The 20,604-nt window shown below is 48.1% G+C and overlaps 1 protein-coding gene across 3 annotated transcripts in view; it reads right to left on the bottom strand.

Annotated features, from left to right (window-relative positions):
- Nucleotides 1-1,789: 1,789 nt before the first annotated feature.
- Nucleotides 1,790-20,604, bottom strand: part of GAB2 (GRB2 associated binding protein 2) — a 93,471-nt gene continuing 74,656 nt past the window's right edge. Inside the window, exons 3-10 of one of the 3 annotated variants that reach the window (XM_058018241.1) lie at nucleotides 19,040-19,280; nucleotides 15,785-16,383; nucleotides 14,647-14,741; nucleotides 13,639-13,921; nucleotides 12,553-12,643; nucleotides 11,138-11,240; nucleotides 10,162-10,287; nucleotides 1,790-8,542 (exon numbers count right to left, since the gene is read on the bottom strand). In XM_058018241.1, coding sequence (XP_057874224.1) covers nucleotides 8,399-8,542; nucleotides 10,162-10,287; nucleotides 11,138-11,240; nucleotides 12,553-12,643; nucleotides 13,639-13,921; nucleotides 14,647-14,741; nucleotides 15,785-16,383; nucleotides 19,040-19,280 — 1,682 coding nt within the window. In that variant the 3' untranslated portion in view covers nucleotides 1,790-8,398. The remainder of the gene's footprint in view (nucleotides 8,543-10,161; nucleotides 10,288-11,137; nucleotides 11,241-12,552; nucleotides 12,644-13,638; nucleotides 13,922-14,646; nucleotides 14,742-15,784; nucleotides 16,384-19,039; nucleotides 19,281-20,604) is intronic. The other 2 variants (XM_058018242.1, XM_058018243.1) reach the window with 2 other exon arrangements.

Genomic DNA, 20,604 nt, shown 5'->3' with positions numbered 1-20,604 from the left:
CATACAGACTTATTGTCTTGTTGCAGTATTGATTGATATGGGGCTGATGGGTCAAAAAAAGAGATGGGGAAGCTGAGGCATCCATCCTCAAGGACAGGGGACAGTCCTGCAGCGTGGTGGCTTGGAAGAGGGGATCAGACAGAGATGGAATGGGAACCTTAGCGTAGAGCTGTGTGCCCTCCAGAAGAACATCACAATACTAATAGTGGAGCCTTGTAGATGAGCAGTGGAGTGTGTTTGTTGTTTTTATGTCAGGTGCTGAGAGGAAATAAATGAAGAGTCACAGAATCTACAGTGTTTCCTGGTTTTATTACTAGTCTTCTATTTATTTCCTGTTCAAAGAGGTTGCCAAAAGTTTTCCTGTTGCTGTCATGCTAGCTCCTTTCTTTACTCTGGAATATCACCTGAAGACATTTTCTGTGCTGTTTGTCTTAAGGTGGTTTTGTAGGAGACTGTCTTTAACTTGATGAGATCATAATCTAAGTAATGAAGGCAGATAGTCAAACCAACAAGGAAAATGTTGGAGAGGCTGTATCATAGCTAAGCTCTTTCCTGAGCATGTCTTATTTTTTTCCCCAAGATTTTCTGGGATGAGCAGAGGCAAACAGCATGCAGTTCTCAGCATGGATGGCAGCCTGGAGAGTGTCAGTGGTGTAATGAGGTTGACCAGTTTAGCCCCTCTTGATTTCCTCTAATTATTAGCACTGGACTTCCCTTTTGGACTCAGCAAATACTCCTATGTCTGATGAAGATATTAAATAGTATTGGTTCCAGTACACACCTTTGAGGAACACTGCTCATTGCTGGTTTGGACACTGTAGCTCTTTCAATGTGGCCGTCCAGCCAATTCCTTATTCATCCAGTGGTCCACCCATCCATCAAACTCTTCAGTTAAGAGCTGAGAATGTTATAAGGGACCATGTTAAAGGCCTTACAGAAGTCTAGTATAGTATGAGTATGGTGCATTACTATCCGTGCCACACCCATATAGTGTGTGCTATATTGGTATTAGTGTTAGTAATGCCAGTCATGTTTGCATATGGCATATTGATAAAGTATCTGCTATGGTATATGAGATAGTCTGGCTTGTTTAGTCTGTCACACGTGCCTCTGGTCAAGGAGAGCCCACAGGGGAGTCCCCAGCTCTTGGTGTGTGCTGCAGGTGTGTGATGATGCTACTCTTGTCTAAAAGAGCTGTTACAGGAGCTGTGCTTAGGGAGGTGTCGTTTCTCAGTTGTCTTTTTTTTTTTTTTTTTTTTTTTTTTTTTTTTTTTTTTTTTTTTTTAAAGGGAAGTCTTAAAGGGAGAGTTGAACTTTTAACTCTGGAGAAAAAGGTTTGTCCTTTTGCTGAGGTTCTCTGGGTGATTTGGTGTCCTGAGCCGAGGCTCATAGGTGCTAAGCTGCTGATGGGTGAGGAAGGCAGCATTTGTCCTCACACTGCACACAGCAGAGCAGATATATGGTATGAAATTCAATTTAGCAGCTTAAAAATACATGGCTTGGGTTCTGGTATCAGGAAAACCCTAGCTACATCCTAAAGCCCCTCCTTACCCATACAGGACACCTGAAGCTGTAGGAGACACTTGGCAACATGCTGAGAAGATGCTCTGAAAGCTTTAAAGGTACTACATAATCAAACTTGATCTGCTTATTAGTTTCCCCCCTTTTCCCCTGCTCTGAATCCGTACTGGGAATCACCAGGGAGAGATATCTTTTTATTATCATTCTTTTATTTTCCTGTTGCTTTTCTGTTGCATATACAGTACTTAAAAATGAGATCACCTTCACGTCAGGCATGTACCATGTTTATTAACAGCAAAAAAAGTATTATCTAGGCTTCACTCAAGACCGATTTACAGGATAAATAATTGTTTCAAATTACTTTAAAAAAAACCAACCAAACAACAACCCCCCAAAGAATAAATTAATAACTTAAGTGATTAGCTGTCCACAGTGATTTGAAAACTTAATAACCATTCAAACAGTGACACCACAAGAAGACACATACTGTACAGTTTGCCACAGATTACTCTTGTCCTTCCTTCTACAAATGGAAATCAAAAAATTAAAAATACTCCTCTTTAAGAACAGTCATAGGCTTTGAAACACACAAAACATCCCTGCGAATCGGCTGCTGATGCAACAGCTTCACAGCCAGGGCTCCAACCCCTCCTCGCAGCAGGTTAAGAAACAAATGGAGAAAACTACCCTAATCTGACTGGGTCTGTTCCCGCACAATGATGGCAAAGTCACGTTGACTTTGCCAAGGGCTGGGTTGAGTGGGATATAACTACTCTAAAGGTTTGGTCCTAACCCTACGGGATTCATCGACAGGCTCCCCGTGGAGCCCAGGGTCCTGCTCCCTTCCCCTCTCTGCAGTGTGGCTCAGCCACCACGTCCATGCTGCTCTCAAAAAACCCGTGGTATTTCCAGGGTAAATGTGGCAGCAGAACACTGAAAACTGTGCAAATGACATTTCCCCCACCCCCCTCACTCAGAAGAAAATCCTGCCAAGTTTTTTTTCACCTTGGTAGTTAAGGATTAAGGGGTTTTTAATGAGTTTTGCAGAGCGGGATGTGTTGGTGTCGTGTATGATGCTGGGCATGACAATAGGTTAGCACCACACGCTGCCAAGCCATTGCCTGCAGACTCAAAACAGCTCTTTGCATTATTAGATGTCAATTAATTACACCTCATGACACACATGTGAGGTGGGGAAATAAGTACTAAAAACCTTCATTTTACAAGCCGGAGAAAAAGCAGGATACAGAGTTCACATGAACCCTCTCGTCCCACATGAGGATACAGTGTGGTGTCACCCAGAGAATGACAATAAAAATGATGGTTTCTTATCTCCTGGTCTGGGGGCAAACCTCTCCCATATGGTCAACCCACTGGCCCACAAATGAACCCATCATATGTTAGCAATGGGCTGCATCAAAAATTAAGAGCCTGATGATTGGGAGCAAGCCTGTTGAGAAGCTTTTGAGCTAAAGAGATGGAGCCATGCGCCCCAGCTTCTGTTTCAGATATTACTGGCTGGTGTTAGAACTTGAACACCACGTGCCAGGACCAGCTGGCCGTGGGCTGGAAGGGGACAGCTGTATTGTGACACCTTGCTACATATCAACTTTTCTCAAGAGAAGACACTAAATCAGCAACCTGATCGACAGTACAACACTAGGAATCGTGAACAAGGAGATAAAATTGTGACTACAAGGATGAGACACCAAGGACAGGCTGATAGAGGGATGAACTGCTCCAGACCAAGGAGGAATCATGAACAAAAAGTGCACATCTTGACCTGCAAGATCCTCATTAACAGCTGCAAGATCATTATGTACATGTGGGAAGGCTGGGCAGAGAAGAGAGACACTCAGACTCATCAGAGGCCCTAAATTGGATTATTGGCCCTTGTGATTTGATGCTGGACTGGTCCCTCTGATTTTTTTGATGGTTCTTTGACAGCCATGTGTGTTCTCTAGCTGGTGCCAAAGTTAGGCTTTGCTCTTCCCCCTTCCTGTAGAACTTGGGCTTCTTCATACTCACAGTTCTGCTGCATCCATCTCACCCCCTAGACAGCATCCCTCCAATGGCACACGCACTGTGGGTGTCAGCTTTTACGTGGAATGGAACTTTTACATCACCAGGTGGGAAAACACCAACACAATGTAAGCACAACTTGAGAAAACCACCCTTTTACTTGCCTCCTGGGCCAGAAAGTTCAGACAGCACCTGGGAACTATTTTAACAACTTCCATAAGACCTGGACGTGGCTGTACACCCCTTCCCACCCAAGGAGACATGATCATTGTATAGCCAAAACAAGCCAACACTTCCTGGTATGCCAGGGTGTGGAGGTGGCATGGGTTTGCTGAGAGGTCTGGATCTAGCCTGACAAATTTACAGGTTCAAGCTGTCTCACAGTTGCTAGAACTGCCTGTCCATGTCCTGGATGACTTGTTCTGGGCCAGCCAGCCCTTTCCCAGGTGCAAGGGACGGCCCAGTGTGGATTAGGTCTTCTCACTGGGGAGTATGGCCTTAGGGGTTGAGCTGTGTGCCTTGCCACTTGGCTTCTCATGGCCAGAGAAGTGGCCCTGTACCTGTTTTGGATGTTACAGGGCTCCAAGCAACCCCCTGGGCCCCCTCCCTCACACGGAGGGGTCTCCACTCAACCCCAGCAGCACAGGGTCTCAGTGTGGAAGAGATGCTCCAAGCAGGGTCAGCTATGGGGTTGACCTAGACTGAACTTGAAAAACTTCAGGGATGAAGATGGCACCTCCAGGGACAACCCTGTGAAACCATGGCACTGCTGCCCCAAGAACAGCTCATGGGAGCCCTCAGCAAGGTGTCCCCTCAGGATGTCCTGGTCCCCACACATTTCTTGTAGGGTTTCTCCTGCCCAGCTCAGAGCTGGGTGAACAGCCCAAGCATTCCTGAATGCCAGAGCACAGGCATCACGTTGTCAGGCAGGATGACCCCCTTGAGAGTGAAGTGCCCGAGAGTGGTGGAAGCTCCTGTCCCACCAGTGCATAGCTTCTACTGAGCATTCCACAACCCACAAGTCTCTGCACATCTGACCCAGAAACACAGGCCAAAGGAGCACACGGTGAGGACCAAGACCCAAACCTTACTGGCAAACTCCCCTGCCTTCTCTCGTCCCAACCTCATGTTCTCTCATATCTCACCCTTGCCAGTGGCTGGTGGCCCAGAGTTCAAATCCATTCCAGTTAGCTCCTAGACAAGCCAAGCCTTTCCTATCTTTTGGTTCTGAGTCTGCATTTGGCCCTCTTTGCCAGACTCTCAGCTTTGCCCTGGCACTCTCTGCACTCACACATTATTCTCTTTCGCCAGCTTGAGACTAAGCCTAAGCCTGGCATCTATTTAGAGCTGGAAATGTATTTCCCACTGAACACTCAAATGCCAGTTCAGAGCAAATCAGCTCCAAGGCAGCTCACACATCTCACCATGCAGAGGAATGATGAGCAGCATTTGCATACTCACAGCAAGGGATACACACTCTTGGAGACTTTTGCCTTTAAAACCACCTGCTTAGTCATTTTCAAGCTTGGGGAAAGCTTTGAGCCATGGACCCAGTGCTTCATAAAACTAAATATTAAGGTCATGGTGCTTGTCCCACAGACAACCCTTCTCCATGAGCACACACACATGCAAGCACATCCCTTTTCTAAATCAAACCACAGAGCTGTAGAGCAGGCTCTGACGTGAAGGCTCAAGCCAGTTTAATTTCAATTAAAATGAATAATTTGCAATGTTCTCAGTTTCCTTAAATACCTATTTCTAACAAAGGAGCCTGTCATACTTGAGAATCCAAGTATAAAGTGGATGTGATAAATTCAATGCCTTCAGGACAAAGTTCTTGGCAGTCTGTGTAATTAAAGCAGCTGCTTTTCAATATGGTTTAAGACTAAATACTGCACAAACATTAATCACCAGGGACTGCTGTAATCAGCTTGGCAATCGTCATGGGTGACTATTTCCACTGAAGCCATTGATTACTTAATGCTTTCAGGAGGGGCTGATACAGTCATGTCTATATGGCACAGAGTCTGTGGCCCTCTGCTTAGTTTGGTGGTGCTGTTTGCTTGGTGCTTTGCAGGGGAAAAGGTAGAGGAATGTATCTTTTTCAGTGAAAACACAGACTTCACTGCAAAGCAGAGAGGGGCCAGCAACCAGCAGTTGTTAAGTAGCTGCTTTTGGGCCATTTTGGTCCTTGGTCTGCCAAATGCAATGAACCAGTTACTAGGGGTGCTCATGAGAGGAAATTATCAAAACACAGGGTCTGAGCCTGGGAAAAGAGCTATCCCATGCCAATGGTTGCCCCATGAACAATGACATTTCTGAAACATGGAGAAAAAGGTTAAGTTTCTCCAGTACCACAAAAGGCTTTTCCAGTCCTAATTAACCCCTTGGATTAAATGTGGGAGTGGGCACTGGAGGCACCTAGTCCCAGTGCAGAAGCACAGGGCACCCACTCAGCAACTCGCACTCAAACCCAATGTGTTCTCTCTCAAGCCACTAAAGCTAACAGCTTTGAAGAAGAAATGGGAAAAATCAGCTTCCCAGAAGAGTGACATTCTTTTTGGTGGGGATGGGGAGCTCTCTCCCAGATGGGTGAATGCACACTTCAGTGGGCTCTGGATCAGGCCCAATGTTTAGTCTACCCTGAGATGCAGAGATGAAAGGGGCAATAGAAATACAAAGTACTGCATTCTAGTCTTCATTTTGTCAACTCACCAGGCAAGTGTGCAAGCCTCCAGCAGGAGGCAATGGCCCTTGCAGGGTATAACACCCCCCCTGACCTTTAGAAAGCATCTGACTCTGCTAAATTTTCCCCTCTGGGGCTTTGAGGTTTCTTCCCTTCTAGTAATTATAATTATTAACATAAACATTAGGGTATTTGCTTCCTTGTTTCTATAAAAGTCCAACACTTCAATGTCTCAACAGGGTTATCAGAGCTTTTCATTAGCATCCTTCCCTTTCATGGCATGCAAGAAGAAAACACAAAATGGTGTTGAAAGTTCAAGAATTATTTTACCAGCACACAGCCCTTAAGGGACTGGAATCCTATCCCCATGTGGGTCACGTCTGGCCCTTCCAAGCTCAGACCAAGATTAAGCAAATGTGTCAATGCTTAAGCATTAATAATCAATACAACTTGGTGGTGTTGGTGGAACACAGAGCCCACGGTGCTGGGAGGGGTTCAGCTTGCAGAAAGAATAGCTCCAGCTCTTTAATAAATATTATTACCTAATCTTTCTGATGTCTCCTTCATTTGGCTCTTGGTTTGCGGTCAGCCTGTTTATTCGTGTCAGCACTTGCTGTCTGGCAATCAGGCTGCTCCATGGCAATCATTAGTCCTTCCTGTTTTCATGAGATCATGAATTATTATCTCTGCATTAAACTGTCTCGTCCTTCTCTTCCCTCTGTGCTCAGCAGCTGCCTGGCGAACGATCCCAAAGCCTGGATGTGTTAAGGATGCTGGCAAGGGACAACAGCAGACTCCCACCCATAATTAGAGCCTAGGGCCATTAATGTCAGCAAGCCCCAGTGTTGTGTTGAAGAAACATTGCTGAAGATGAGGGGAAAACAGTTCAGCCTTTTGCACCCTCCACAAACCAACCACAATGCTACATTAAAGCTCCTACTGAAACGCCCTACCCTGACTCTCCTGACCAACCTCTTCCCAAGCCTATGACCTCACCATCAACCAACATTTCAATTACTCTTCTTCTTTCTTCCAAGAAACATTCCACCGAACCTCCTCACCCAGGACCAATCTCTGCAGTACACCACCTGCCTTCTCCCAGTCCTCACAGCAGCCTCCCACTCCCTTCTTGTCACTCATCCTTATGCCAGTCCACACACACAGCGTCTCCAGAGCCTCCCTGCCCCCTCATACTCAACCACAGGGCTTCTCACAATGTCCATGATGTAGGACTCTCACTCTATGGGCTTCTTCTGGTGCCACAAAAGGCAAACTGTGGTTTTTAGGGTCAAATTCACAGGAGTTGGTTTCGGAGAGGCAGTGGGCCAGTGCTTAAATTCTACCTTCCAAAGCCAATCCCTCCAGCCCCTTCCAAAACCAATCTCTCCAGCCCGTTCACTCTGAGAGTTAATGGAGAATACAAACAGAAGAACCCCAACAAACTCATGAGAGCATATGCTGACATGTATGTGTGTGTATGATGGGGCAAGTCCTGGGCTCCTAAGTCAGCTCAATGGGATGGTGGGGATGGTGTGTCAAGCTCCTGAAGGTTAACAACCCCAACCAAAACCTTGGAGGCTGTCCAGCCAAGAGCAGAACAGCCCTCAGAGGTTTTGAACATATTATTTACAAGAGACAGGACAACAAAAGTGATTTCAAAAGCAATGGTCCTTGCTCAGTTTTGGGACTGGGAGGAGGCAGAGAAGAGGACAACCATAAGGAGTGGAGAATCAGAGCTGGGCAATGATATCCTTTGGGAGATGCTGCAAACCTGCGTGGCATGGTTTAGGGTATGATATGGAAGAAGACGGGGAGAGATGATGCAGTGTTAGAACATACAAGGTGGCTTTAATAGCTGTAAGGAAAAGATGAGTAGGGTGAAACCTGGTATTGCTAAGTCAAAGTTCCTGGACAGTGCTTCCAGCAGCTAAAGCACAAACCTAGCCACCAAACATAGTTGGTCTTTATCACTGGCAAACAGTATCCGCCAAGTCTTCCCCTGAAATTAAGTTTTGTTTTGTTTTAAGAGAAAAAAAAAAACCAATGACACCCCCTCCCCTCCACAGAGAAGTCTTAGAAATACAGCCCAAGTGGGCCTGGCAGCCCAGCGGGGCTGCAGCTGGGGAAAACCAACAGGACATTTTCCTGTTTTGCTGCCTGCTGCGGGCACTACTGCTTCATGCTCTTGGCAGGCTCCGAGGACTGCCGCACATCAGTCCACTCCTGCATGGTGCTCTGCAGCGCCTGTGTCTTCTCCTTGTCCACTTGCACGTAATCAACCTTCTCATCTGAGGCAACTGACGACGTGGAGGGCTGTGGGGAGGAGAAACAGGGCACCGTCTGGTCACTCATCTGCTCCCTGCTCTTCCCTCTCACTCCTTCCTGCAGCAGGTGCCACAAGCCCACCAGCACCATTCCTGCCTTCTTGAAGACCTCACAGCTCATCACCCTCCCTCTAACCTCCCAAAGACATGAGGATGAAGGATTTCAATCTGCTCTGCCTCTTGCTGGCATGAGACTGCAGTGCAATGGGAGGGTAGAAACAGCACGTGGGTCTCAACCTTCTCACAAACTTTGGGACATGAATGTTTGGTTGCAATTGTGTTCTGTAACTGCTGACTTTTTGAGTTCAGCCTTGCGTCTTGCTCATTTTCCTGTAAAGAACTTCAGAACTCTTAGAGATACACATAGAAATGCCAGCTCTATATCTTTTAGCTGCGCTGACTCTACCCACCTATGGCACTAGCTCATTTTCATTCCCAAACAACAGATATGTTTGCAGGGTCTCCCAAGAGATGTGCTGAGAACAAGGAGATACTTTTTACCATAACTCCTGGAGTCTTGAAGCTTTTTCTGACTTTACAAGCATTTCACAGGACCTCCATCTGCTTGTAACTGGAGCCAGATCATGCTTTTTAGTGGTCTAAAAATCAGTTTTCCAGAATGGGATATAATTTAAATGGGTGATACTTGCAGAAATATTACTGGGCAGAAAGAAACCATCAAGGGACAACTGTCAAATAATAAAAGGACCCAACCAGTGGGATGCCTTGCCTGGGAAACAAAGTGGTGCTTGAGAAAGTGAGGCCAACTCGCAAATGGTTGCCATGAATGTTTATACAACCCTAGTCCTTCAACTTTCAGGTGCAAAATCCAAATCTGGTCTAGGAGGACCTGTTGGTTTTTTTCGTTTTTTCCTCCTGTGAAGGAGGAAAAAATCAATTCTGATACTTCTTGGGATACCTCCTGACAGCTTTTCAATGTATAGTCTCCAGCTGAGTTTGTGGTCTCATCAGCATCCCTGAACCCTGCACATCCATGCTTCTGCTTTGCACTGCCAGCAAAGCTGCAGACATGCAAGAGAGACTGAGTTTGACCTAGAGCAAATATAGCAGTGGGTCACAGAATGGTTTGGGTTGAAAGGGACCTTAAAGATCATTTCATTTCAACCATGCCATGGGCAGAAACACCTTCCACTAGACCAGGTAGCTCTAAGGCCCATCCAACCTGGCCTTGAAGAATTCCAGGGATGTGGCAACCAAAGCTTCTTCGAGCAGTCTGTTCAAGTGCCTCACTACTCACAGAGTAAAGAATTTCTTTCTAATATCTAATCTAAACCTGCTCTCTGACAGCTGGAAACCATTACCCCTTTAATGTTACTGTACACCCTTGTCAAAAGTCCCTCTCCACCTCTCTTGTAGCCCCTTTAGGCACTGGAAAATGGTTCAAGGTCTCCTTGGAGCCTTTTCTTCTCCAGGTTGAACAATCCCACCTGTCTCAGCCTGCCTCCATCGTAGAGGTGCTCCAGCCCTCTGAGCATCAGAGATTCCTGAGACCACAGTCTGGGCTTTGTACCATGCTGTTGCCAATGTGCATAGAACCCCTTAAAAATGCATCGCTTTTTAACCAGAAGTTTATAAAATCTCCCATACCTTCCTGTGTGGCCCTGGTGAGCTTGGCTGGAAGTCCAGGGCCAGGTAATCCACACTCCCCGAACTCTTTTTAGGCGCTGGGCTGTTGGTACCACTAGGAACAGGAGAAGCAGAAATGGGGTTTTGCTAATGCAGGGAAGAGACAGGAGAGATAATGAGGATTAAAGTGGGAAGGAGAAAGAAAAAAGGAAATTAACACAAATCCAGAAATGAAACATGTTGGAGGCACCTTTAAAAGAGCCTGGTTATTTGCTCACCTGCCTCTGGGACAAGGATGTGCAAGACCTGCTGGGATACTATCAATGCTGTATATTGTGCTAACAAATATTTCAAACTCATGCTCTTGATTTCATGTATCAGAGCAGCTCTGCTGCCTTTGTGCTGATTTTACTCACATGCCTGACAGCAGACGTGGGCTTTAGCATGTCCCTAGAACCACACCTCAGAAAGGCCAGTCCAGTTCTGGAATCTTTGCTAATCACAACCATGCTGCACAGAGCACAGATTTCCTCTACCCCATTAGTTACACAGCCTCAAAAATATGCTTCAAGTCAGTAGCTTCACCAAAACAGTCAAAATCCCCTCCCTGTAAGCAGTGCCACTCCCTGCTTCTGCTCTGATAGCCCCTGCTCCCACAGACACATGATGTAAGCAGCTATTAGGGGAAAAAAATTGAAAAAAATCAACCTTAATTAGGAAAATACACCCTGACAGTCCGTATAAATTTTTAAATCCTTCTTAATTCCTGGCAAAGTGGGTGATACATGTTTCTGCTCTCATACACATTTAAAACTCCAATGAGACACGCTGTTTTCAGAAGGAAACACCCTGTTTTGTGCATTGAGGGATACACATAAGGATGTACTCCACACTGTGCTATCTGAGCACTTCCCTGTCACGAGCTAGGAATGCATCTGCAGAGCTGGGGAGACTGAATGTCCTGCCAGAACCACCTATCTTAGCTGTGGGCCCTTACCATGGCCACGTAGTTCTCCTCGCTCTCTCCCGAGTCAGTGCTGGTGATGCTCTGGGAGGAGACAGGGCGACAGTACTGCAGAGAGCCGGCGTTGAAGGTCTGCCTGCAGGGACAGGGGGGAGATGTTACTGAGGGCTGCGGGTCCTGCTTGTCCTTTGCCATGGAGGTGGGAGAGGGCAGCTCCTGATGCCTGCAACCATCACCGTGACCCAGTCTGGGCATGAGGAAGAGCTGGTGGTACCGAGGTTCTCCAGCCTGCCCTTTCCATCGACTGGAAATCCTTGGGTTTGGTCTTCTCAATTTTTTCTTACTAGAATTTTTTAGTAACCCCTTGCTTTCTATGTACCCATAACTCTCCTGCTCTCATCTACACAAATCAGATTCCACTAACTCCTTCATCTCTCAGGAAACATTTAATTGTGGAGGATGGAGGGGCAGCCTTGGTGAAGCCTCTCACCTCCAGCCCCACCACAGCAACAGGATTTGTTTACCGTACAGGCCCTATCCAAATTTTTTGCAGGAAAACAAATCCTCTGAGGAACTGTCTTTCTTTCAATTGGCCAAATCTAATTATACTGAACAAAATAATGAAATAATCTTCTGGCATTAAAGCACGTGTCTCAAAAAGCTATTTGTTGCCTTTCAGTAAAGCAGGGTCATATGATTAGCTGATAGGGGAAAAATCCATTAGCTTCTCCAGGGTCAGACCTCTTGTCAATCAAACCCTGCTTGCTGCTTCCCAGCGCAGTGATTTCAGCACACAGCGTTCATGCCCTGCAGTCAGTCTCCACACAATCCAATTTATTAGAGGAGTCATAGCAGCCAAGCTTTGCTTCTGCCTTTTACTGGTCAACATCAGACCGTGAATTAGTAGCAGAGCGGGAATTGTGCGAATCCTGTTATTTTTGGCTGGCAGACATAGCTCTGAAGTGCTTTGGTTTAATTTTGCAGACTTCCTTCAGGCTAAGCTTTGCTTTCAAGGCAATCAAAACACGGCTTGGTCAGACCCTGAGAGTCACCCTGTGTTTTTAGATGACAGTGGGGTCTGGGGGGGAATAGCTTGGATGTGAAATCATGCCCCCCACACAGCATGGCTCAGTTGGTCTGGCTCAGCTGAATCATGAATTGTGGCGGACCACAGGTCCCAGGTCAGAGCCACAGCTCTCCAGCAGTTGTCAGATCCCAGAAACAGGAAATGTCTTCAAGGGATCTTAATTATCTTGTTAGCCACATGCTGGGCTTTCATGTGAAATCCCAACCTAAATGAATTTACCTTCCTGCCACTAGCTGTGATGTGGGGAATGTTTAATCCATGGCAGAGGTGACAGCATGGCTACCTGTGAATGTCAGTAATAATGAGACCAGAGAGTCGCTGTTGGAGCAAAGCAAGAAATCATCCCCCAGCCATTACTCACGTTGGCCTGGACCAGGATTTTGTGACTGGCGATTTGAAGGGAAGCTCATCAATGACAGTGTTGTTCCTCAGGTCCAGCGGTGATGGCTTTGCTGGGGAGGGGAAAAACCTTTATTCAGAGACAGCATGTTCCTACAATTCAGCATCCATGACTGGCATGAAAGTACCCCCAACAAATGGTTGATTACTTCCCATTCTACTAATCAGCTCCCCAGCCCTCCCTGCTGATGACAAATACTCCAAACCAAACCCCTGTGCTCATTTACGCCAGAACTGTGGGAAAACAGTGAATTTCTCCCTCTGCTCCACAGCCCCAAAGTGGATGGGCAGTGCCAAAATGGGGATGTGCCTTCTAGGGAACAGAGATCTGCTAAAAATACCCAAATCCCAAAACCACTCATTAGATATCTGTGGTAACTAATGCATTATATGAGAACAAGACCAGGCTCTGCCAGACCTGAACTACCTCTGTGTGGAGTGTTTTCCCATAGGGAATGGAAAAGGACATCTGCAGGGTAGCAGATGAAAGCCCTTCTCATCATGGATGGTTCATTAGGTGGAAGAGTTCTACGCTCCAACTCCAACCCTTGAATGGAGTGTTTATGGGGTTAAGTGTTGACACCCTAGAGATGGGAGCCCTCCTCCTCAGGATCTCCTTGGCCACTGTTCAGACAATGGATTAGGGAGAGATTTGGAGAATGTCAGCAGAGCCCTGAAGGAAGAACTGCCTGGAACCAGCCAGCAGGAAACTGTAGGAAAAACTTGTGTCATCTGAATACAACTTTGAAATTTTGGGGTGGAGCACAGGGAGGGGTGCAGGCCAAGGGGGTGAAATCCTGCTTGTGAAATACATCTGTAAAGGCCTGGAAGGGTTTGAGATGGACTGCTCAAGCACCAGGAAAGCTACATTTGCACTACAGAGCTTCTGAAAGAGGAAGGGGATGGGGGACAACTGAAGGTCTGACTGTGCTGGCAGTAGCAAAGCACACCCCACCTGGGACTGGACACAACTTCACAGATGTAGTCTGAAGTATTAAAAAAACAGAAGGATTCCTGGGAAGGTTTGTGCACAGCTAAAGGTCCTTACCTTTCCGGTCGGGTTTGAGGTTGCGGTTGACTGGCGGGGGCTGGATTTCACTCAGCCGCCGGTGGCACTGAGCCACGGCTCCTCCTTTATGCACGGGAAGGGTGGCCGAGGACAAGCCCACCAGGTCAAAGTGATGCGGCCCAGGGCTCATGGGGATGTAGAGACTTTGGGCATTGTCGTTGGCTTTCTCGGCATGGATTAGGGGCGAGGAACCGGGGTTCATGGGGACATAGTTGTCCTCGGAGTCGGTGCTGTGGGAGCGGGCCACCGCTGCCTTGGCCTGCTGGGGGAGGATCAGGCACTGTGAGCATCAGGCACTGCTCAACCCCATCCACTACAAACCCTCCATTTCATCATAACCAAAAAACATCTGAGGGGAGACTCACTCTAAAATCTAAGCACAAAGGGGAAGAATGATCTGTCCCCTCCTTGGACATCAGTTTGCACTGAGAGGGTCTACGTCCTTTGTTTCCAAGACATTGCAACATCCTGAGTTTTCAGAAAGGTCTTTATCACCCAGACCTGAGCATCTTCTCATGATCAGAGTGAGCTGGAGAAGCATGCTTAACCTGGAAAGTCTTTCTTCCCTAGGCTGTGTCTGTGACTAAAACGGAATATGAAAGGTTGCTTTAGTGTCATTTCCAGTTCAGGAAATCTTAGAAAGTGCACACAAAAGAGGCTGTTCTGGCTACATGTCAAAATTTAGCTCAGCGGCATCCCAGGCTTTCAGGAAGAAGGCAAACTCTTGGGTAGTTTTTTTTGGGCCAAAGCTGCAGGCAGATACACTGTGTGTAAGCAAAGCTCTGCACATCATGCTGGGTTAGATGGTTGCCACCCTATCTGTTCTCTGCAGCTCACCATGGTTTAAACAGAAACCATTAACAGACCCCTTCTTGACTTAGCTGTGCAGGACTGGGCTGTGAGGGCCAGCTTGGAACCAACCTGTCTCTGAATCTGTAAGGTGCAAGTGGTGCCTGCAGTGTGGTGGCCACACCAAGGCCAACTCACCAGGTAGGAGTGGTATCCATCGTTCATGGACTCCACTGACTGCACAGCGCTGCCGCCCCCGTGCTGGGGGTACTCGTACGCCTCACAGGAAGAAGCTGCAACACAACCACAAATGCATGTGTCCCACCACAGCTGATAACAACAAGGGGTCCCTGAAAACAAAATCCAGGCACTGGTAGGGCAGTATCTGTTCTTGTTGATTGAGATGCTGATGAGAAGACGTGGTCTTTAGCTTGTCACAGGCTCTCTGCTATGCTCCTTTCCAATTAGCATCTCTTTGATGCACCAGCCCAACTGCACGTGCCGTGCAGACCTAACCCTGTTCTGCTGAAGTGCTGCAAAATCCCAGGGGTAAAGGTGTCAGATAAGGCAGATCATGGTGACAAAACTGGGTTATGGGGAAGCTCTGTTAGAGCTTGCTCAGTAAATTTAGAGGCTGGCAGCCTCCAGGAAGGGAAGGATGGGTGCTAAGCTCTTAGACCAGTCTGTTTACTGCTGAGCATGAATCTGATCTCAGCCTAAGGGTGGGCATTTAGGTAGCAGGATATGGAAGAAGCATTTCAGAGAGCTGTGTGTATAATTTACAGTGCATTTTCTCTCCAGCCAGCTTTTCTAAGTTACTTTGCAACTATCTCATCCTAGGCACAAGGTTTGGAAAGGGCACGTACACCTACAGCCCACCCATGGCCAATGGCAATTGTGGCTCTGCTGCACTTAGGGTTGCTGGATTTTGGAGACATGCAAAACCAAGGTTTTGCTTACCCACCTTTGTGAGCAAAACCAAGGCATACTTCCAAGCTGAAGTATGTTCTGATAAACCTGGATATGAGTTAAAGTAAAGGTAAGCTAAAAATTGCTGAAATCACAAAAATCTGGCAAAGGGCTGCAAAAGCAAGCTCATTTGGGGTTTTGGTTTAAGGTACAACACAGCCAAGAGCCAGCGGAGCAGCTCTGGTGGGCAGAACTCTGTGTATGCCTCTCCATGCCTGCTGAATACAAAAACCAGGGCCAGATCCTGGCTGAGCAGAGTTTTTCTGTGTTCTGGTTGGTGCCATGTGCACCCCAGCCCTACCACAACCCAGTGGGACTGATCCACCCAAGGCTGCTGGATAGCACAAAGCCACCCCCAGGTCCCCACCTCCAAATTCACCTCGGTGCAGTCTGCTGTTCTCCACTGCTGGCAGCGTGTTTCTCCGGGGAATGGTGGCTGCCATGGGGGTGAGACCTAGATTTTCACCAGGCTGGGGCCGCTGGGGTGGACTGCCCCAGCGTGGCTCTGTCTGCCCAGGCTTCGGGGGCCGTGGGGGCGGCGCAGCGGGCGAGTCGCTGGCGGCCACAGCCAGAGCGTTGTGGTTCTTGTCCAGTGTAAATGTCCTAGGGATCTGGTAGATGGAGAGTGGGGTGGCAGGGATGTCATAGGAGTCCGTGGAGAGCTCCCCAAACTCCTTGCATAGGGTGTTGTTGGGAGTCTTGTAGGTGTAGACCTCCTCATTATCAGTTTCGGAGCTGGTGAGGCTCGACTTGGGGTGGGTGTAGGAGCCAAAGGAGCGCGGGAGGTCGTAGGCACTGTCCCTGAACTCCGAGTTGTGCCGGCTGGGTTTTGGCAGGCTGTAAAAGCCGTGGAGCTGCCCGCCAACGCCGTTCATGCAGTGCCCGTTGCCCTGCGAGAGCTTCTGCACCGCCGAGTCGCTCCGCATGAAGAAGGCAGACCTGGTGGCTTGGGAGAAGCTGGCACTTCTGCAGAGGGAGAGGAGAAAGGGGCTGGAATGGGGGGAGAGCTGGTCCTGGGAGCTCTGCTCCCCCTGTCTGTCACCGTGCTGACCTGCCCTGCCCAGCCCCAGAGCAATGAGAACACCTCAGACCCTTCCAAACACGCCCACAAGCCACTTGATCCTGAAACACCGTCAAAATGCCTCTGTCATAGGTGAGAGGTACATGCACTCAGCTCCATGACAGGGCTATAAGCAAGAACGAGCCTTTTGTCCAGACATAAACTGATCCAAAAGGGCACTTTTCACACCAGCTGACAACATCCCAGGGCACAGCTGCCAAGTGTCAATCTGCCAGCATTGCCATCATGCCTCGACTGCCCATCTGCAGTTCAGGAGGGAGATTTCATCTCACCTCTACCTTGCAAATGTGCAAAGGCCTGAAAAAATTCCTGATGGGGATTATTTCAAGGTCTCCAGCCATGTCATCATCCTGCTCTCTTGCAGGACAAGCACTGGGGAGGTAATAGAAGTCCCCGGCTGGGATCTGTGGTTTGCAGTCCTGATGTGCACAGGGGGAGGAATGAACCTCAAGGCTAATTTCAGATTTGTAAAAGCCCTGGAGTTGTCCAGGGTGAGAAGGGCAGTGTGGTCACTAGATCCATGCCTTGGTAATGATTCCTCGATTGACGTGCGGTCATGCCTGGGGACTCGTCAGAACAGGGGCCAAGCACAGAGATCTCAGGCCTCTAACAACTCCTGGTTAGCCACTGCTGCTCTGCTGATTCCCCTCAAGGCACTCCATCTCCTGTTTTATCTCTGCTTTATCCCTCACATGGGTCAGTCAGGCTTTTGGGGATCACACTCTCCCAGTCAGAAAGGGCTCAGCCAGCCCCATGTAAACACCCCACCACAGAAGAAAGTTCTGCCCTGTATCAATCACTGTGGTGAGAAAAAGTGAAATGGTTATGGGGAGAGTTTCCAGTTGTGGCAAATCACTGGGAAAGTGCCAGTCCTTTAGGAAAAGCTGGGAGATGCTGGTTTACAGTGCTCTGGTGTGATTGATGCTCTGCAGGGACAACAGGGACTCTGTTTCACGGAGCCAGCACGAGATGGCGCTCAGAAATAGAGTTTATTTAGAGGAAAAAGCAAGTGATGCTCTGATAAGATAAATGAATCCCTGCCACCTTTGGACCTCAGCCCACCCAGAAGTGGTTTGGGTTCTGTCAGGGTATTTTTGGTCGACACTTGAAACATCTCATGGGTTAATTATTCTGCACTGCCTGCCAATTAGCTACTATTACCCTCATTTTATGGATGAGTAAAGTAAGAGTTCCAGAGCAGAAAGCGGAGGGATTCCCAGCAGTCCTGCAGCCTGACTCCATGCACTGGGCATTGATCAGAGCATTATTTCTGGCCCAGTTGCAGAAGTTACCACTGGCCAGGTTTGTTTCTGCTCACCAAAGCATTGGTGCCTGCTCCCTTCTCCTCCAGGTCCCAGCCCCGTTCAGGTTCCCTGAGAGTGGCTTTTAGGCATCCTCACAGCTGGAGCATGAGAGGACCATTTTTTTAAACCCCTGTTCCATTAACTCTATCTGAAGTTAATTTTTCTGAGCCTTTTTCCGTTGTTGTTTTCTGAGTAGGGAAAGTCAGCTGCAGCAGGAGAGCCCAGTGGATGCAGCCTGAGCTCTGCTCTCACTCACGCCAGCTGGGTTCCGACTGTCTCTCCCTCCCTCCCTCCTAGCCTGCTCCTGCGAGCCAAAACTCTCCACGTCAAAAAAACTCCTCGCTATTTAAGGCAACCGGCTGGGTCTGGAGGCGGGGACTGTCGCTGGCTCAGGAATCCCACACTGTGCACCACCAGCTGCCACCAAGCCAGCGAGCTCTGCAAGGGGTGAACGGCAGCGTGGTGCAAACCCTGCCCATCCCTTTGTTTGTCCTTCTTCTGGCTAAGGGCAGGAATTAGGGCCCCAGGATCACAAAGTGGTTAAGGTTGGAAGGGACCTGTAAAAGTGATCTGGTCTAAACCCTTCCTCAAGCAGGGCTGTGGCAGGACTGTGCCAGACAGCTTCTGAATATCCTCAAGAATGGAGACTCCTAAACTTCTCTGGGCTCCGCGTGCTAGTGTTCAGTCACACTCACAGTGAAAAAATGCTTCCTGATGTTCAGATGGGCTCTCCTGTGTTTAAGTTTGTGCCCATGGCCTCGGGTCCCTGGCACTGGGCATCACTGACAAGAGCCTGGCTCCATCCCCTTTGCACCGTCCCTGCAGGGGAGATACCCCTGGGACTTTTCATGTGCCAGCTGAAACAGTTCCAGCTCTCTCAGCCTTTCCATTTAAGAAAGATGCTCCAGGCCCCCCAGCAATTTCATGCTCCTTTGAACTGGACCCAGTATTGACCCCTGGAGTACTGCTAGGGACTGGCCTCCAACTAGACTTCATGCCACTGACACCCACCCTCTGGGTCTGGCCTTTCAGCCAGCTTTTAACTCCACCTGAAAAGCCAGGAAAGCTGGGAGTTTGTGAGGTCACCACTCTGACCTCCTCCCAACCATGATGAGATGAGACCATCATTCAGGACTTTCTCCAGATGGGTTTTGCAGACTTCCAAGGATGGAGGTGGGTTGAGCCACTCACACCCAGCCCTCCCCTCAGCTGTCCCCGAGTGGGTGGGCCACAATACCTCGCATTTTCTGACTTTCTGCTCATGCACTGGTGCAGGAAAAGGTAGTCCTGGGGGGCACTGGCAGACAGGGTGCTCTGGAGGTGGCTGGCAGGCGAGTCGAAGGTGAACAGGGTGGGCTGGCTGGAGTGGGACGGCGCTGAGGACTTGCGCTCTCGCAGCAGGTGGTGGCTGGCACCGCTGAGCTCGGCCGGGGAGGAGCGCGGGCCGTGGTTCATGGAGGCAATGCTCCTCAGGGTGTCTGTGCAGGGAACAAACACACCTGTGAGTGTCAGACACAGCTACCCCACGTCCCGCCTTCCCAGGCTTTCCTTTCATAAATGCTCTGGCATTATGGAGGTCACTGCGGTTTGCTCATGGCTCCAAGGGATCCTCTCAGCTTCTCTACTCAGAGCACATGCAACTACAGATGCCATGTATGGAAATAAATATTTATTATATTTTATCACAAACCACGTTTCCTAATTTTATAATACTTTGTCACATGCTTAGTGGCTTGCTGGGATGTCTGCAGGACATCAGCCTATTTCATGGGGAGCTCAGTGGGTTGTTAAAATCTAATTTAAAAGAGAGGAGCTTTCACACCGCAGTGAGCTGTGATTTAAGTCACCTCCATCCCTCTGCGTAAGGGCATCACTGCTATCCCTTTACACTTGGATTAACTGAGGAATAGGGTGGGAATCTAGATGGACATAACGACAGCGAAGACGAAAAATATTCTCATGTTTCCAAATTCTGTATTGATTTTGTGATCTCGAGAGAGTTGCTGCTGTTTTCTGTGAATTTAAAGGGATGCAGACCCAAGACATGACTCTTAGTGCCCACTCCCCCTGCTCAAGGAGAAACAGACTTTAAAATATTAAATTAATTTCAATGGAGAGTATCCCAGAGGTCAGGAATAATCACTCCAGCCCTCTCGTAAGTGTGCTTCATTAATTCAAACCACAGATGAATTTTTACAGCCAAGCTATAAATCCCCATAAAATAAAAAAAACAACCAAACAAAACCAAAACCAAAAAAGCCAAAACAAAACCAAAACACCCAGGAAACCCACAAGCTGCAGAATATTTTGGAAATGCTGAACCATCTCTGGTTGCAGAAGACCACAGACACAGAAGACCATCCATGCACTCCTGACATGTGAAAACCACTCACTGTGGTTTGCAGAAGTCACACTTCATACAGTAAGTGTAATTTACATTCATTTGGTGCTGATACAAAACACAGAAAAAACCCAAACCCCAACAAAAAGGGGAAATCCACACATTTTCTAGCCACAACTAATTTGGGGATGGATCTCAGGTTTCCCCAACATGATGTTCACCAGCTCTTCAAATTTGAATTCAGGCACCCATGCTCCAGCACAAGGATGAGTGACTTGCTATACATTACCCACCTCTTTTTTTCCATTCCTTCCCCCAAATTCCAGATCCTACCAGAAATTTTGCACCTGACTCCTTTATGCTACAGAGAAATGAGTTCCCTACAAAGTGGCTGTAGTGGCTCAGACAAGGAGAAGCTCCACACAGGGTGATTTTTCACCAACTTCTGAATCATGTCAAGA

This window comes from Melospiza georgiana, chromosome 2 (assembly GCF_028018845.1).
Source record: "Melospiza georgiana isolate bMelGeo1 chromosome 2, bMelGeo1.pri, whole genome shotgun sequence".
NCBI lineage: Eukaryota > Metazoa > Chordata > Aves > Passeriformes > Passerellidae > Melospiza > Melospiza georgiana.
Note: the sequence above shows the minus strand (reverse complement) of the source record. Positions and strands in the feature narration are given on the sequence as shown.